This window comes from Ammospiza nelsoni, chromosome 3, assembly GCF_027579445.1.
Source record: "Ammospiza nelsoni isolate bAmmNel1 chromosome 3, bAmmNel1.pri, whole genome shotgun sequence".
NCBI classification, from domain to species: Eukaryota; Metazoa; Chordata; class Aves; order Passeriformes; family Passerellidae; genus Ammospiza; species Ammospiza nelsoni.
The window spans coordinates 5,502,196-5,516,312 of NC_080635.1; the positions used below are offsets into that span (position 1 = coordinate 5,502,196).

Below are 14,117 nucleotides of genomic sequence, written 5' to 3' on the forward strand. Positions count from 1 at the left end.
GCTCAGACATTTAACACCCAGTACAGTGAGACAGACTCAAGGAATGCTTTAAATGCAATAAACAACCCCCTTGATACAAAAGGGAACACATTCTTTTCAGCAAAGGAAATAAAATTAAGAACTTACCAAAAAATCAGTGTTTCCAGAAAAGAGATTCCAACATCAGATGCACCAACCACCACAATTCTACTGTTGATACACACTTTTGGTTCCAGCACCAGCTTTCGATTTATGAGGTTCAAAGAATATTTCAGCTGTTAAAAAATAGGTAAGACATAGAAATGCATTAAAAAACCAGTCAAAGCCTGCTAGGAATCATTAAACTCTCAGTGATGCATTACCTTGCATTCACACAAAACTGCTTATGGCTCACTGACATGACTAATACCATTTTTCTGTGCACAGCACCAGATAAGTGGTACTAAAATATGAGGAATATGTGCATGTTTAATAGGTCACAGAAAATTACAAGAGCTGAATGGTCTGGTTTCTCCTGAGTCAGATGCTCTGTAATCCTTGCAGGAGAGGACAAAACACTGCCTCTGCTATCACTCACTGTCATTTATCAAACACCTCAAGAACTGGTATTTACATACTGCTAAGGCCATTTTTATATTTCCTAGAGCAGTTTTTACTCTTAGTGGTTTATTTATGGAAATGGTTTTACTTGTAAATTAATTAGGAACTTCAGTTTGAGTGGTTGTGTGTTTAATTGAAAACTCCCTTTCCAAAATTATCCCTCTCTTTTCTTAAGTGCAGAGCAGCTACCTGGAAAGCCAGGTTGCCACAGTAGTAAAAGAGGAGCTCAATGCCACTGGGACCAGCTCTCCAGTCACAAATCTTACTGCCACGTTGGTAGTTACTAATTTCAGCTTCCACATCACTTCATGCACTGGCTAGAGGAATAAACTCCATGTGGGTTTTTTCCATGTGTCTCTAGGTCTCACTACCTAATAGAGATTCTCAAAGCAAATATACAGCTAAGAGACAAGAGATATTATTGCATTTGACAGGTTGTTTTTTTTTTCACCTTGACTATATTTAGCTTTCAAATTTCTGATGAAAGACAAGGAAATACCTTCCATCTCATGGTACAACACACTTTGCACTTTTCCTACTGTTCTGGGTTGCCTATATTCCCATTTCACAGAATGGGTAACTGCAGGTTCATAAATGCACTGGGAAGACCAATACAAAATGGAGCCACTTTTGTTATTTGTAAGACACTTCTCCTATAAATTCCTGCTGTGGCACTCAAGAAGGAAGCAATCTAAGGCTGCTTCTAACAGGTTTTCCTCTACTACAAATAGGAGACAGCACCAGTAAAATTAAGTCCTCTAAATTCCTCCTAAGGTAGTACAGTAGAAATACATTCTCTATGTATCAGCTGACAGAGTAACTCACTAGATGAAGAGTACTCTCTTTAAAAGCTGTGGTAATTATATGGGCCTTCTCAATAAGTACATAGCACACTGAGATCCCCAAGAGATCTTTAATGCCATGTCTTTGCACTGGTGGGGCTCCACAGCTGAGGTTTCAGCACAGCCCCACTACACTGTGTAATCACTAGAGTGCTGTCCTGCTCCCTTAAGGAAGCATTAGGGATCAATTCCCTGCCCAATGGCATGACTACACAGCAAGTCATTCAGAATGTTGCAAAATTAAATGTCACCTTTGGTCAGGCAGCATTATTTTTTACTGCCAGATAAATGTTCTTTGAGCTGCACTTCACCACAGTGCAATGATGACATCCAGTGGTGAGCCAGATTCATCTCAGGGACTGGACTGCCCTAGGAAGATTCCAGAAGATATCTCAAAAAGCATGCCAGCCCAGGGTGGCTGCTTTATGGTGGTCAGCTGTGTGGCAGCCAGCACAGGCCCACAGTGAAAAATGCCTTGGTGAGGGACAAAACCACCCTGCTACTCCAAGCCAAGTTTGCACAGGACACAGGCAAGTCCCTACAGAGAACCTCCATCATCCCATTTAAAGCCAGTGCTCTTGAAATGGTTGAACACTTCTTACACAAGGCTCTGCCAGCAAAAAGGGTTTTAATAATAAATTAAATAATACAGACTACATCTGTAACATTTCCACATTTCAGAAGCTGAAAAAGCCCTTTGTATTTCCCCAGAAGTGTACATCTTCAGAAGAGATTTCAGGAAACGAGAAGAACCAGTGCCAAGTATTACAGACATCCCCCACTACTTAAAATCAAACTCAGACTGCATTTCTCATAACACGCTCAATGGTTATGCCCCAGCTACAGGAGCTGTTGCTCTGCTGACTCGTGTGGAGCTCTCCCAGTGCCACAATCAGCCATAGAGGACTCTGTGCCCTCACCTCAGAATTCACATTCCTGGGATTGGCAGACAGCAATTCTTACAGGCTGGGTTTTGCTGCACACACAGACTTGCAACTTCCTAGAAAAGCAAGAGTTTTCCTCCTACTGGAGGAAAAATGATTAAGTGATATTTGTGTTGAAATGCAGTTCTTAATAAATTAATAAAATGGTAAAACCATGAAAAGAAATTACTTGTAATGTACCCAATCAATGAAAATAGGCAGGAATGCCAGCAGCAAACAGCATAAACCCAACAGGCCTCAAGGCAATGCCAAGCTCAAACATCTCCTTCTGCTGCTGTGCTGGTGGTTTATTTTAATGCACTGCAACAATGAAAGCAGGAATACAATTTCCCTGCAAAGAGTTGTCTAATTTACAAAACAGCTCCTGTATCAGTGACACAAAGGCAGCCTATGAGCAGAATATAACCTGGTTTGTTCCCCACACAACAGCCCCAGCACCAACAGTTGTCATGCTCCAGAAATCACCTTGCTACAGCTAAGTACACTAAACAGCCCCAGGGAGCGAGGAATTAGATGGACTGGTCCCATAATACCACCTATTTTAACAAAATGTCAGGACAAACAGCTACCTGTGCTCCCCAGAGGGGTAATCAGACATCATAATTGACAGGTCAATAGCAAACTAACATGTTTGTTTTGTATCCAATCTATTAAATAAACCAGCAATCATTAACTAATGCAAGGCGAAAAGCATTAATTGCCATTGGCAGAAAAGGCATATGTAGAAAGGAGGATTTTCTTTGGTTGTCAGATGAGTATTTGGGGTACTGGCACCCCTTAACCCCATGCTGTTCCTGTCTGGGTGCAGAGGGACAGAGGAGCTGGCAGGGGTGGCCTTTTGGCATCAGCCCATGGGGCTATTCCTGCACACAGACAGCCAGTGCCATCATTCTGAGCCTTCACACTGGACCTTGTTAAAGCACTGATGCAGCCCCCAGACAGTGACAACACACCCCCTGCATGGAACCACAGCTTTCACTTACAATCTCACAGCACAACATGGGCCAGAGCAGGATTAATCTATGCCATCCACAAGTCACACATCCTTCTACCCCAAGCAACCAATGGAAAAAGAGTCATGAAATATTGATTAGGTTTCAGCAAACACATTATTTCCTTTGCACTTTCCAACCACATACAGCTTCACATCCAGCTTTTCTGTTTGCTTTGTACATGCCTTGGGAATGGATTCATGGTACATTTACCCATGATTTTACATTAGATGTTGATGGTACAAACTCACACCCAGAATATTTTGAGGGTCCTTTTAGTTCTGATTTTAAACATTGGACCCTGGGATAGCTGTAGTTTTTCTACATATATTTACAATAATTGTTCTACAATAGGTCAGGGTTTATATTAGCTTTGTTCTAACAAACAAAACCATGGAAATTGAACACCCAAAAATATGAAACTAAAAATTTGGACAAAGTGTTTTGGCCCTGACAGGAAGAAAACAGCCCTGTGTTCTGAACTGGGCACTGGAAAGTCTATCCCAGTAACACTCAGTGGTGTGTCAGAGCTGCTGCAGTCCACTCTGGGGCTCCATAATGCTGCAGAATTTGCAGCATCACACAATTCTTTTGTTTGGAAAAGATCTCTAAGGCCATCAACTCTGACCACTAAACTTAGACTTGACTTTATTAGACCCAGAGGACTTGGGCTTTGCCCAGCTAAAAGCACTGAAGTGTTGGCTGCAGTTCAAGCACCTAGCAGTGGTCCACATTCAGAAGGGCTGCTCAGGGCACTGCCTGGCAAAAATGGGGCAGCCTCATTTGTTGTGTTCCTGGTGTCTTCACTGATCCCTCACTACTGCTTGGAGGGGCCCTCCCAGCCCTGGCTTGCGGGATTCCACATCTGCCTGCAGTGCTTTTGTTTTATTTCAACATTTATTACTGAGAAATCCCAGTGATAGTTACTGCTCTGGAGGATCCACATGATCTGAGCTGTTACTGCAAAAACCACCAGAAGCAGTGAAAGCAATTAACAAAGCTGTTAGCAGAGGAGTGCTGAGCTCAGCGACAGTGACAGGCAAACAAGAAGGTGAGCAAACAGAGCTATTTTAATTTCAAGCTCCATTTGAACCACAAGTTAAAAAAAGAAACATCAGTGTTTACCAAGGCGATATGAACCAAACTGATTGGAAAATGCAAGCTTTTCCAGCCTGCATTAGGAATTGTTTTCTAAATACTAGCTACATTCCAAAAAGCCTCATTAGAAATCTCTGCAAACATGTTTTCAAAAACTGTTTCCAAGCATTCACAGATTTATACAAACACCAGAAACAGAAGTAAAAGAAACAGTGATGAAGAGTTCAGCCTTAATTGTTTTGTCTTCATCAAAGAACCCTTCTTTAGGTACTGTGGCTCAGACAGAAAACAACTCACCTTGACAGAATATTTTCATCCACAGATCCCCAAAGCCTTTATGGATGAAGTCAGTATTATTATGCCATTATTATGGCTATGTGGGTAAATGCTGATCTTCAGTTTGTGGAAAAAGCCACCTCTATACTCATAACCAATCGTATGCCAGTCCCTATGGCTCCATATGAAACCAGGGATTTCCTGCTTGACTCCAACCAGCAGCAGAAGAGAGCAGAGCATGGACACATCTATTTTATTTCCTCACAGAACCACTGTTACCATGGTAAAAAGATGCTCTTTTTCCCTTTGAGCACTGACATTTGGATCCCCAGCCCAGAGAGGGCTGAGCAGTTCACACTCACCTAAGGACCTGACTATTGCTTGCTGCTCTCCTTCAAAGGCCAAAGAAATGAACTTAGAATGGTGCCACTTTCGGAGAGGTCAGTTCTCTCCTGTTTTTCTGGGAAGAAAAGGAAGGACAGAAAGGCACAGGAATTCAATCAAAGCATTCAAGCTGGCAAGGGGGTAAAGCACATGGCTGGCTCTAGTCCTCTGACAGCAGCCATTGCTTCCCAGGTTATCTGTCTCTGATTATTCTTCAAGGCAGGAGGAAAGAGAGTGGCAAATACAAAGTTGGGGCTTTGGCCAAGGTCTGACCCCATTAGCTCCACATCCCTCTGAAAGAGAAGCAAGCCTGACAGCCCCTGGGGAAAGGAGCCCTACAGGGACCCCTGGCCTGAGCACAGGGGCAGCTTACATGGGTCTCTGGGCACACTGAGCCAGCCTGCACAGGTAGCTGCCCACCCACACCTACACCAGCAACAGAGCAAGAGAAGGCACAGGCACCTCATGTACAGACTCAGGGCAACAGAGGAAGCAATTCAAATACACTGAACTCCTTGAAAAACATGAGGTATAAAGTTAAAAGCTTGAAAAAAACAGAATAAAAATCTTAACATTTCATACTGAAAATAATGGACACGAGGTAACATATAATAGTCTAGGATATGAGGGGAGATTGATTTGTAGGGTCAGCAAATCATGTTTTAGTGAAAGCAGACTTCTGCGGCAAAAATAGTTGTTTCCTCCTTATAAGCTGAATTATCAATCTAACAAATAGCTTTGAAAAAGCTTTAAGCCAAGTCTGACCTGTTTGTAAGCACAAGTGCCTATTTCAGTTTACTGCAAATGTCATTAACACCTGTACAGCACTGACACCACGCTTTCAAAACAAAGATAGGTCATCTTACTTTTAATTTCACACATGCACATAAGTGGTAAACATTCCTGTTAATGATGCCATCTGGTGCCTCCCACAACGGTGTGACACTCAGCCTTCCAAACAAAATGTAATGGCAGCATCACACAAACCCCACTGACATTTACAGTGAGGAAATTTGTTATCAGCCTCACTTCAAAACGCCTGTTTGTGTGCCTACTGGTGCCATAAAACCATCACCTTCACCAGTCAAGGGGAAGAACAATAAATAATGGATTTTCATCCATGCACATACTACAAAAGCATTAAAAATTCATTACTCAAGCACATGAACATTTTAAGCAACAGTTACTGCTTTAAAATTTAATACTACTCCCCATGTTAAGTGAAAACTATCCACAGCAAGCCTTTGTTTGTAATCCCAGCATCCACACACAAATTGTAACATGAAGGAACTCTGCCATTTTAACTTTGATACATGAGCCTTGATATTTAAAATGCAGGGAATTCTCTTGTCCATCCTCCTTAAGCTCTCTGCTATATTTGCTCTTTATCTTAGTAGCGGCCTGATGATGAAAATAAACCCCAAACCCTGAAAAACCTTCCATATTTTAGCCACATTCAGTACATTCCAGTGCTTCAACTGCACATAAATAGAACTGAAACTGCCAGAATGAACCTTTATTTGCTACAGGTATGCTACCAAGCCAGCACACACTTAGCTCCAAGGCAGACAGAGGGTAAAATAGCAGTGACTGCTTCCCCTGAGCTACTCCAGGCTATGCTGTTCCAGAAACACCTCCAGGAGCAGAGCTGGCTGTTCCTGTGGTCATGCCAGCAGACCAGAACAGGGAATGGCCAGTGCCCAGGATGGGCATACACTTCAAAGCAGAGGCTCTGCTGCTTTACAGAACTTGTGCCTCTCCCTTTCCACCTTCTTGACATTTTTCTGTGGACACATAAGGTGACAAACTCTGCGTTTTGCACTCTCAGCTGCAGCTGGAAGCAAAGAGCTTTGTTTGCTCAGAAGAGATTTTTCTGTGGCAGCCTCTGTGAACAGCCTCTCCCCCATATTTTAAAATTTTATTTAAGTCCTTTGAATTACAACTGAGCTAAAATTTTCAGGCTGTGAACTGGCTGGGACTGGAAAGCACGGTGTTGTTAACAGTCAAATTATCAATTCTGAGTCCTTTCTGTTCCTCTGCCTGCACAGGTCAAGGTAAAGGCTTCTGCTCAGTCTGGGCACTAATGAAAGGTTCAGACAGCTGGTAATGAACAGGTCTAAACACCAGAAAGCAGAAGCCACAGAGAGTAAGTAAATAAACTAGAGCCCCAGGAGTTTGTTGGAGGGGACAGCAGCATCTAGGGATGAGTTTTCCATTGAAACACTCCTATAGATCAGTTTCGTTTTTGTTTTTTAAACAAGCTTTCCCACAAGAGAAAGTTTGTCAAGTTCAAAAACATTTCAGACTTTTTTCTGTTTTAATCTGATAGCTAATTTCTCCTTTTCTTTTTACAAAGCATGGTAAATATATACTCTTTTAAAGTCCTGCAATTTTATAATGGACATAAAAAGCTCAGAGAATAGAAAATCTCATCCAGGATGGCTCCTACATTCACAAATCATTTTGTGAACATACACTGAAATGGAACTAGTTCTAGGATGAATCTAAAAGCAAGCATCTACTATCCTCATGTTCTTGTTTTAATTATTATTTTAAACTGCTCTCAGGCCATTTACTCAGCCTTTACCATAACCATCATCGTGGTATCAGAGAAACACAAAAATACCACCACACTTGCACTGGAAACTGTTGACTTTACAGTGCCTTGGCCTCCATTTTCTATTTGAACCTCACACTGAACTAACTAAATTTATACAACACTTCATGGGCTTCAGCAACTGTTCTGTCTTTTTATGAGCTGGAGCAGAAAAAACAATTCTAAACTGTGCAATAGAGCCTGACAGCTTGAATGCAGCTATGAAATAAAAACATAATAAACCCAATAGCATGAAAAATAATAAAAGGGCAAAAACAAGGAAATAATTCAACAGATGTGTGCCATTTTTGTTCTTCATTGTGGATCAGTTATTCTTGTTAATTATATCACCTATTCTTCCCTTACATTGATAATTACATGAAGCAGATGGAGAACAGAATGCTCCCAGATGGTGAGAAAGCAAACAAGTTTATAAATTGTTTATTTATGAAGAAATAATTAAGAATTATTTCATCACCTATAGCTTTCTACTCCACCAATAATGACATGCATCATGAAGGCCAGCAGCACTTTATAAGATATTCAGGATTCTGTTCTAACCCACTGTTTTTTGGGTAACATGACTGCAGTGACTGACAGATGTGCAAACCAGAATAATAATCTAATCTGTTTTAACACTGAGGGAATTAGGAGTTTGGATCTTTGGATCTCCTGCCAGTTGGCACTCCAGCACTGGTTGCTGATCCAGAATACAAAAATTAGAGATTTCCTTTTGCTCTGGCACAGCTGTACAAAGTGTTTGATCTAATGAGTAGGCAGGGGCTCTGTCAGGTCTGTGCCCTGAACCCCAGCAGAGCAGATGTGTGGCTGATGCAATTCTGAGCCAGGATGTGGCACCTCTGCCACAATTGCTGCTCAACAGGTGTCCTAAAGTCTGGACACCTCAGGACCAGATGCAAACCAGCAACTGTGTCATTCCAGAGGGCTGCAGGACTTAATGGGAGGCAAGCTTAACATCTCCTGCTTTGTGCCTTCTCAGACTAGTCTTACCCAATTTATCCAAATCTCTTCAGCAGAGCAATGGGAGACAGATTTTGGTAGGAACTGACACACAAAACCAGCAGCAAAATCTATTTCCAAAATGTATTTCCAATCTCAAAGTAAGGAAGAATTTACAGCCCTTCAGGAAATGGAGACACTGCCTGGGGAGTGACAGGGTTTCTGAGGCAAAGATGAAGCAGCACAGAGCTGTGGTTTAAGAGAATAAGTGAAAAAACATGTGATGGCCTTAAAACCTACAGCAAAGCATGAATGAAAAGGATGGCAAATAGGGGAGGAGCAGGGAGAGCTCCTAAGCTCTGTATTTCTCTGGAGTCAGTCATTTTAACAGTAAACCACAACACACACCAAAAGCCTGTCTCAAACCAGAAACAAGACTGAACCAGGGGAAATGCCACAAGGCCCTGGAGAGAACAGGGTGAGTGGAGAACTGCATTTAAATGGCCACACAGGCAACAGTTGGCTGTGGAGTTATAGGGTAAATTCCTGGAGTTTAAGAGCTCCTTTCTCCAGCTGACACCTAGCTCTGACAGACAGCCCACAGGAGGAAGGATCTATGCTTCCTTTAAAACCACATAAACAGCTCATGCTCCCTGTATGAGACAGGAGGGAGCAGGCCAGGAATCCATGGGAGTGGCACTTCCCCTTTGGTGGTTTTTCCAGACACCATAGAAGAACAGAGAAAGTTGACAGAGAGACAACAAGAACAAGTTGCCACACATTGTGCTCATCTCTCTGTAATAAATCGATCCAGACCTGCAGGAAAAGCACTTCTCCAGCACAGAGAAGATCCATGTGGACTGGCAGTGCTCAGGAATTAGTTGAGAGCAGAGCTCCTGTGGTTTAGATGGGTGGTTTCTCTTCTGGCTTTGGAAGAAGGAAGTAGGAAAGAGCCCATGCATACCCTGGATCTGTATCTATGAGTGAATTCCTTTTGTGCCCTCAGCAGGCTGGAATGTCCTGGGGAGAGCTCCCATCTGCACTGAGATACAGAGCCACTGACAGCCACACACAAATCAGGAGCTGTGCCCCCACACAGAACTGCTGAGCTGCTCAGCCCCAAGCTCTTACTGGGGAAAAAGGCACTTTGCAGCTAGAAAAGGGGAGCAAGAGCTCAAAAAGGGCTGGAATGAGAGGAAGGCAGCTGAAAAAGCAACAGATTAGAGGCAGATGTTGATTTGTTGATTACTAGGTATCAAGGGCATCTTGTGGGTATCAAAGCAAGAATATCATCACCACAATTATCCCCATTACCAGCAACAGATACTCAAGCAACCAATTAGGGCAGGCAATCAATGAAAATTTTACATTTCTGAAATCAACTTGCATTTACAATCCTCATCCTGTAGTTCATGTGAAAAATCCTGCCACTACTGCAGAGCGCTCTAAAGCAGCAATTACAGTGATAACCTGCCCTCCAGCTCATGGGAACAAAGTGGGCACAGATTCACCTCTAGAGGAGCTGCTTTCAAATAGGAGAGGACAAAGCCCTCTTGTTTTAAACCAGCTTGTTGAGCTGGAATAGGGACATGGGATAAAGAAATGAGGAGTGGTCTCAAATGCCTGGAATCCCTGCTTGTCCAATCCAAACATCTTGCAAGATCCTGCCCTGGTCTCATTTGGAACCACCAAAACAAAGATGATAGGAGACATTTTCTCCTTACTCCTCTGCAGGTGCTGGCCTCAGACATCTTCCCACTAATTCCTACTCCAGACTCTTTGTCTGCCTTTCACCTTTCTCCCTCTCTTCTCCCCACTTTGCTCACAACATTGCTCTCCCATGTCCTTTTCCCCTCATTTTCCAGCCTGTTGGCATATTCTACAACCAAAATGTGTTTCACCTTATCTCACTGTATTTCCTAAGGTGACACTTCTCAGCCTTTCCATTCTGCTAGCACATTTATCTCCTTGGTGAGACAAGTTGTTCTCTGCCTCACAGATTGCACCTGTTTACAGTCGATCTGAGAAGCCTTTTAATCACTACTACAAAAAGGCAGAAAGATAATATTGTGCCTACTGAAACTCGGTTATATTCATTTGTAAGACACACCTGAGTTTATTTGTAACTTCACTACAGTATTGGGCAAGTAGTGCAAGACCGTTGATGGGGATCAATCTTCCTTTACAAGGCATCTGAGCAGAGAGAGGGCAAGGGCCTTGTGCCTGGCTGCAACCCAAGGTCTAAAAGCAGCACCAGCTCCTTACTGAGGAGTACACTCAGTTTCCCATGGCAGCCTGCTCCTTATGTTACACAGCTTCCCCACGTAGGGTGGCCAAAGGTCACTTCATTCACTCGACAGAAGAGTCAATTTAGCTTTACATGGTTTCAAGTTCTTGGTATTTCAGAGAAGCCAGCAGTAGCAGCAGACTAGCTTTATCCTCAAGTTACGACCCAGCACTTAGCCCCAGATGTCCATTCTGACAGAGCACAGTCTGTCAAAAATCTATAATTCATGTAGAGGCAGATGCATGGATACTTGGCTGGCCTTGAGTTGGGGTTTTTCCAATATAACTTCTTAGCAAAAATTTCACCCATTCTATTAAACAGAACTCTGAATCTGAGATTTCAAACCGTTATGCCGCTACCCACAGAGAAGCTCAGAAAACCTCAGGAAGAACACAAGCAGACAAAAGATTTGCAAATTTTTCAAACACAGGATGTCTGTGATTTCCCAGCTTTAACAAAAATGCTAAGATGAGCTCTTTTAGGAAGAGAGCAATCACTTTAAAGGTTAAGAATAAGAAGCAGTTTAAAGAAAAGCAAGAGTCCATTCTGCAGATAAGAGAAAGGCAGGGATGTACATGTGAAGGGAAGGCTGTTGAACAAAGCTGAGCCCAGACCAACAGCCTTAGCCATGTTCTGGATTTTGCTTTGCCAGCTGCTGCCTAATGAAGAGTTTTAGGTGCCAAAACCTACTGACTGACTGAGAAAAGGACAGCTCTAAAAATATTATATGGAAGCCCATCTCAGCCAACTGGAAGTTAGTAGACAGACATAAAGCTCCCTAATTATGTTTCTCCACAAAATTACGACTACCTACTGAGAGAACCCATCACTAATTGTGGTTTTCCTAATATTTCAGCCTCACTAGTTACTCTTTTGAGGAATCACCTTCATGCCAAATTTTAGTTACTTAAAAAATGTAAGAGAATGGGGTGTAAGTTATTTTAAAAATGAAATTAAAAGAGACTTTTCATTTAGAATCTCCAGGCCGCATCAGTTCTTTGCAAGTAAACCATTTGCTAGTGAAAACAACCTTTTCCTTTACTGTTAAGTCAACTTGGTGTTTTAAGAGTGTCATGCATGGAAGAAACCTGACTTTGGGACTGAAAAATAAAACGTACTGAAGCAATCTCTACAGAAAGAGTCAACAGCACGACGTTGCCTTTTTTCTGCTTGCAGAGCACGACACCTAAATAAAGCCAGCAGGAGCAAGGGCTCAGCAGCAGGCAGAGCATTTAGAAGGCGCTGGGAGGCCACGACAAAGCTTTGCCATGGTGGGCAGCGGAGCGGGAAGGGCTCTGCTCCAGCGGCTGCCGCGTGCGCCGGGCGTGGCGGCGGAGCGGGATGGGGATCGGGCAGCCAGCGCGGCTGCTGTAATTAAGGAGCAGCCCGTGAGCACTGGGAGGTCAATGCCAGCCCATCTGCCAGGCCCTGCACGAGCTGGCACGGTGCCTCCCGCCTGCTGCCGCTGCTGTTACCCACCTGATCCTTGGAGACTTGCTCCGACGGAGCGCTCACGCCAAGCTCTTGCAGAGGATAGACAATCTGTCGTCTCGGCCGCACGGGAGCCATGTAATGAAGGGCAGATGTCAGGGAATGAGCACAGGGATGCTGGAACTGAAAGACAGCAATCCATATTTCAGCAGAGAGAATGTCAGAGCAGTGTATCGCAGATGTCTGCTGCATGGCTTCACAAACACACACTTCTTAGTTCTGTTGGCTAAATCTGAGACAAAAATCAGCAAATAAACAAACATACTCAGAGCAGAGAAATGAATTGCAGATAATTCCTGACACTAATGAAGATAATTATGAGAGTAATTACATTACTATCTCTGTGGGAATGACAGATAAACAAGTGGTTTGGTTTATGGGATTTTTCAGCACAAGTATTTTCCCCAGGAGGATATTTTTCTCCATAGTGATCATGAATCAGCTTGATTTGACCTCATTAAGCTGTGTTATCTGCTCACTGCTAACCTTTGCTCACCTGGCAAGGAACAGAGATGAATTTATACAGAAATTCTATACCAACTGAAATGTCTGGTTCATCCAAGTGATAAATGTTAATAAACTGTCAGAAATTTGAAAAGAACAAAACCCTGACGCTCATCTGAACAGCCTTGATCATTAGAAATAGCTGTATCTGTCTATTACACCATGACTGCCTCTGGCATAACTGACAACATGGAAGGGAAGAAAATAGGAGAATTACAGGAAATACAGAATTAACATTAATGCAAACTAAATTACACTCAAGTGCCATTCCTTCCACAAATACTAAAAACTTGAGGTTACTATGTTGAGAACTAAGTAAAATATCACACTTTGCAGTTATTAGATAATAATATTAGATAAGCTTAAGTAACTTAGATTAACTCTGTAGCCAGGTAGCCTGGAAACAGTCAAAACTGGAATCACTGGTAAGATTTAGTTTCTCTTCCATCCAGTGCCATTAAACTGCATTTTTGTGAGTGCCTCTTCAGAATCTGAAAGCCTAATGCTACACAGGAACATTGGTTCCTCACGGGAACACTTAGAGCTCCACAAAAGCGCATGGGAAAACACATCCTCCTGCAAATGTACCCAAGTCTAACCTGTCAAAGAGTTCCCACGTGAAAGCCAGTGGTGGTTCAAAAACACCCAAATCACCAAGGACAGCACCCATCTCAGTCACCAGCTAAACACCAGGTGCCCAGTCTAGCTAGCCAGGCAGAAGCCTGAGCTGGTGGTCAGTCTCCAGGGGAAAATTCCATCTGTCTCAAGACAGCCAGGCATGACCAAGGGATGAACTGCCCTTGGGATGCACTGTGTGTTTCCATCACAGGTGCCAGGAGCTTGGGTGATTGCCCAGGACAGGCAGCAGATTCAGACAGTTTGCAAATTTTACCTTGTGCTGCCTTTTCTGACATAAGACTGATGACAAAACACATGTGAGCGCTTCTGAATTACATTCTTCTTGGAAATGGATTTTCTCCATTGGAAGTTCAGCTCTTACAGTTCTCCCATGATCCTTGCAGGAACACAAGTCCCCCCCTTCAAAAGCTAATGAGGTGCCTGGGTCCCACTGACTTTTGGTGAAACACAGTCTAGAGTACCTGAATCTCCTTGGAAGGGTTTTTATAAGCCACCTGACCTGGATGTGTTCAGGATGATTCCCTT

The 14,117-nt window shown here is 43.0% G+C and overlaps 1 protein-coding gene across 1 annotated transcript in view; it reads right to left on the reverse strand.

The window, feature by feature from the left end:
* Positions 1-14,117, reverse strand: part of CFAP61 (cilia and flagella associated protein 61) — an 86,380-nt gene that overhangs the window by 46,353 nt on the left and 25,910 nt on the right. Inside the window, exons 15-16 of the mRNA XM_059468688.1 lie at positions 12,438-12,572; positions 127-254 (exon numbers count right to left, since the gene is read on the reverse strand). Of these exons, the coding sequence (XP_059324671.1) occupies positions 127-254; positions 12,438-12,572 (263 nt within the window). The remainder of the gene's footprint in view (positions 1-126; positions 255-12,437; positions 12,573-14,117) is intronic.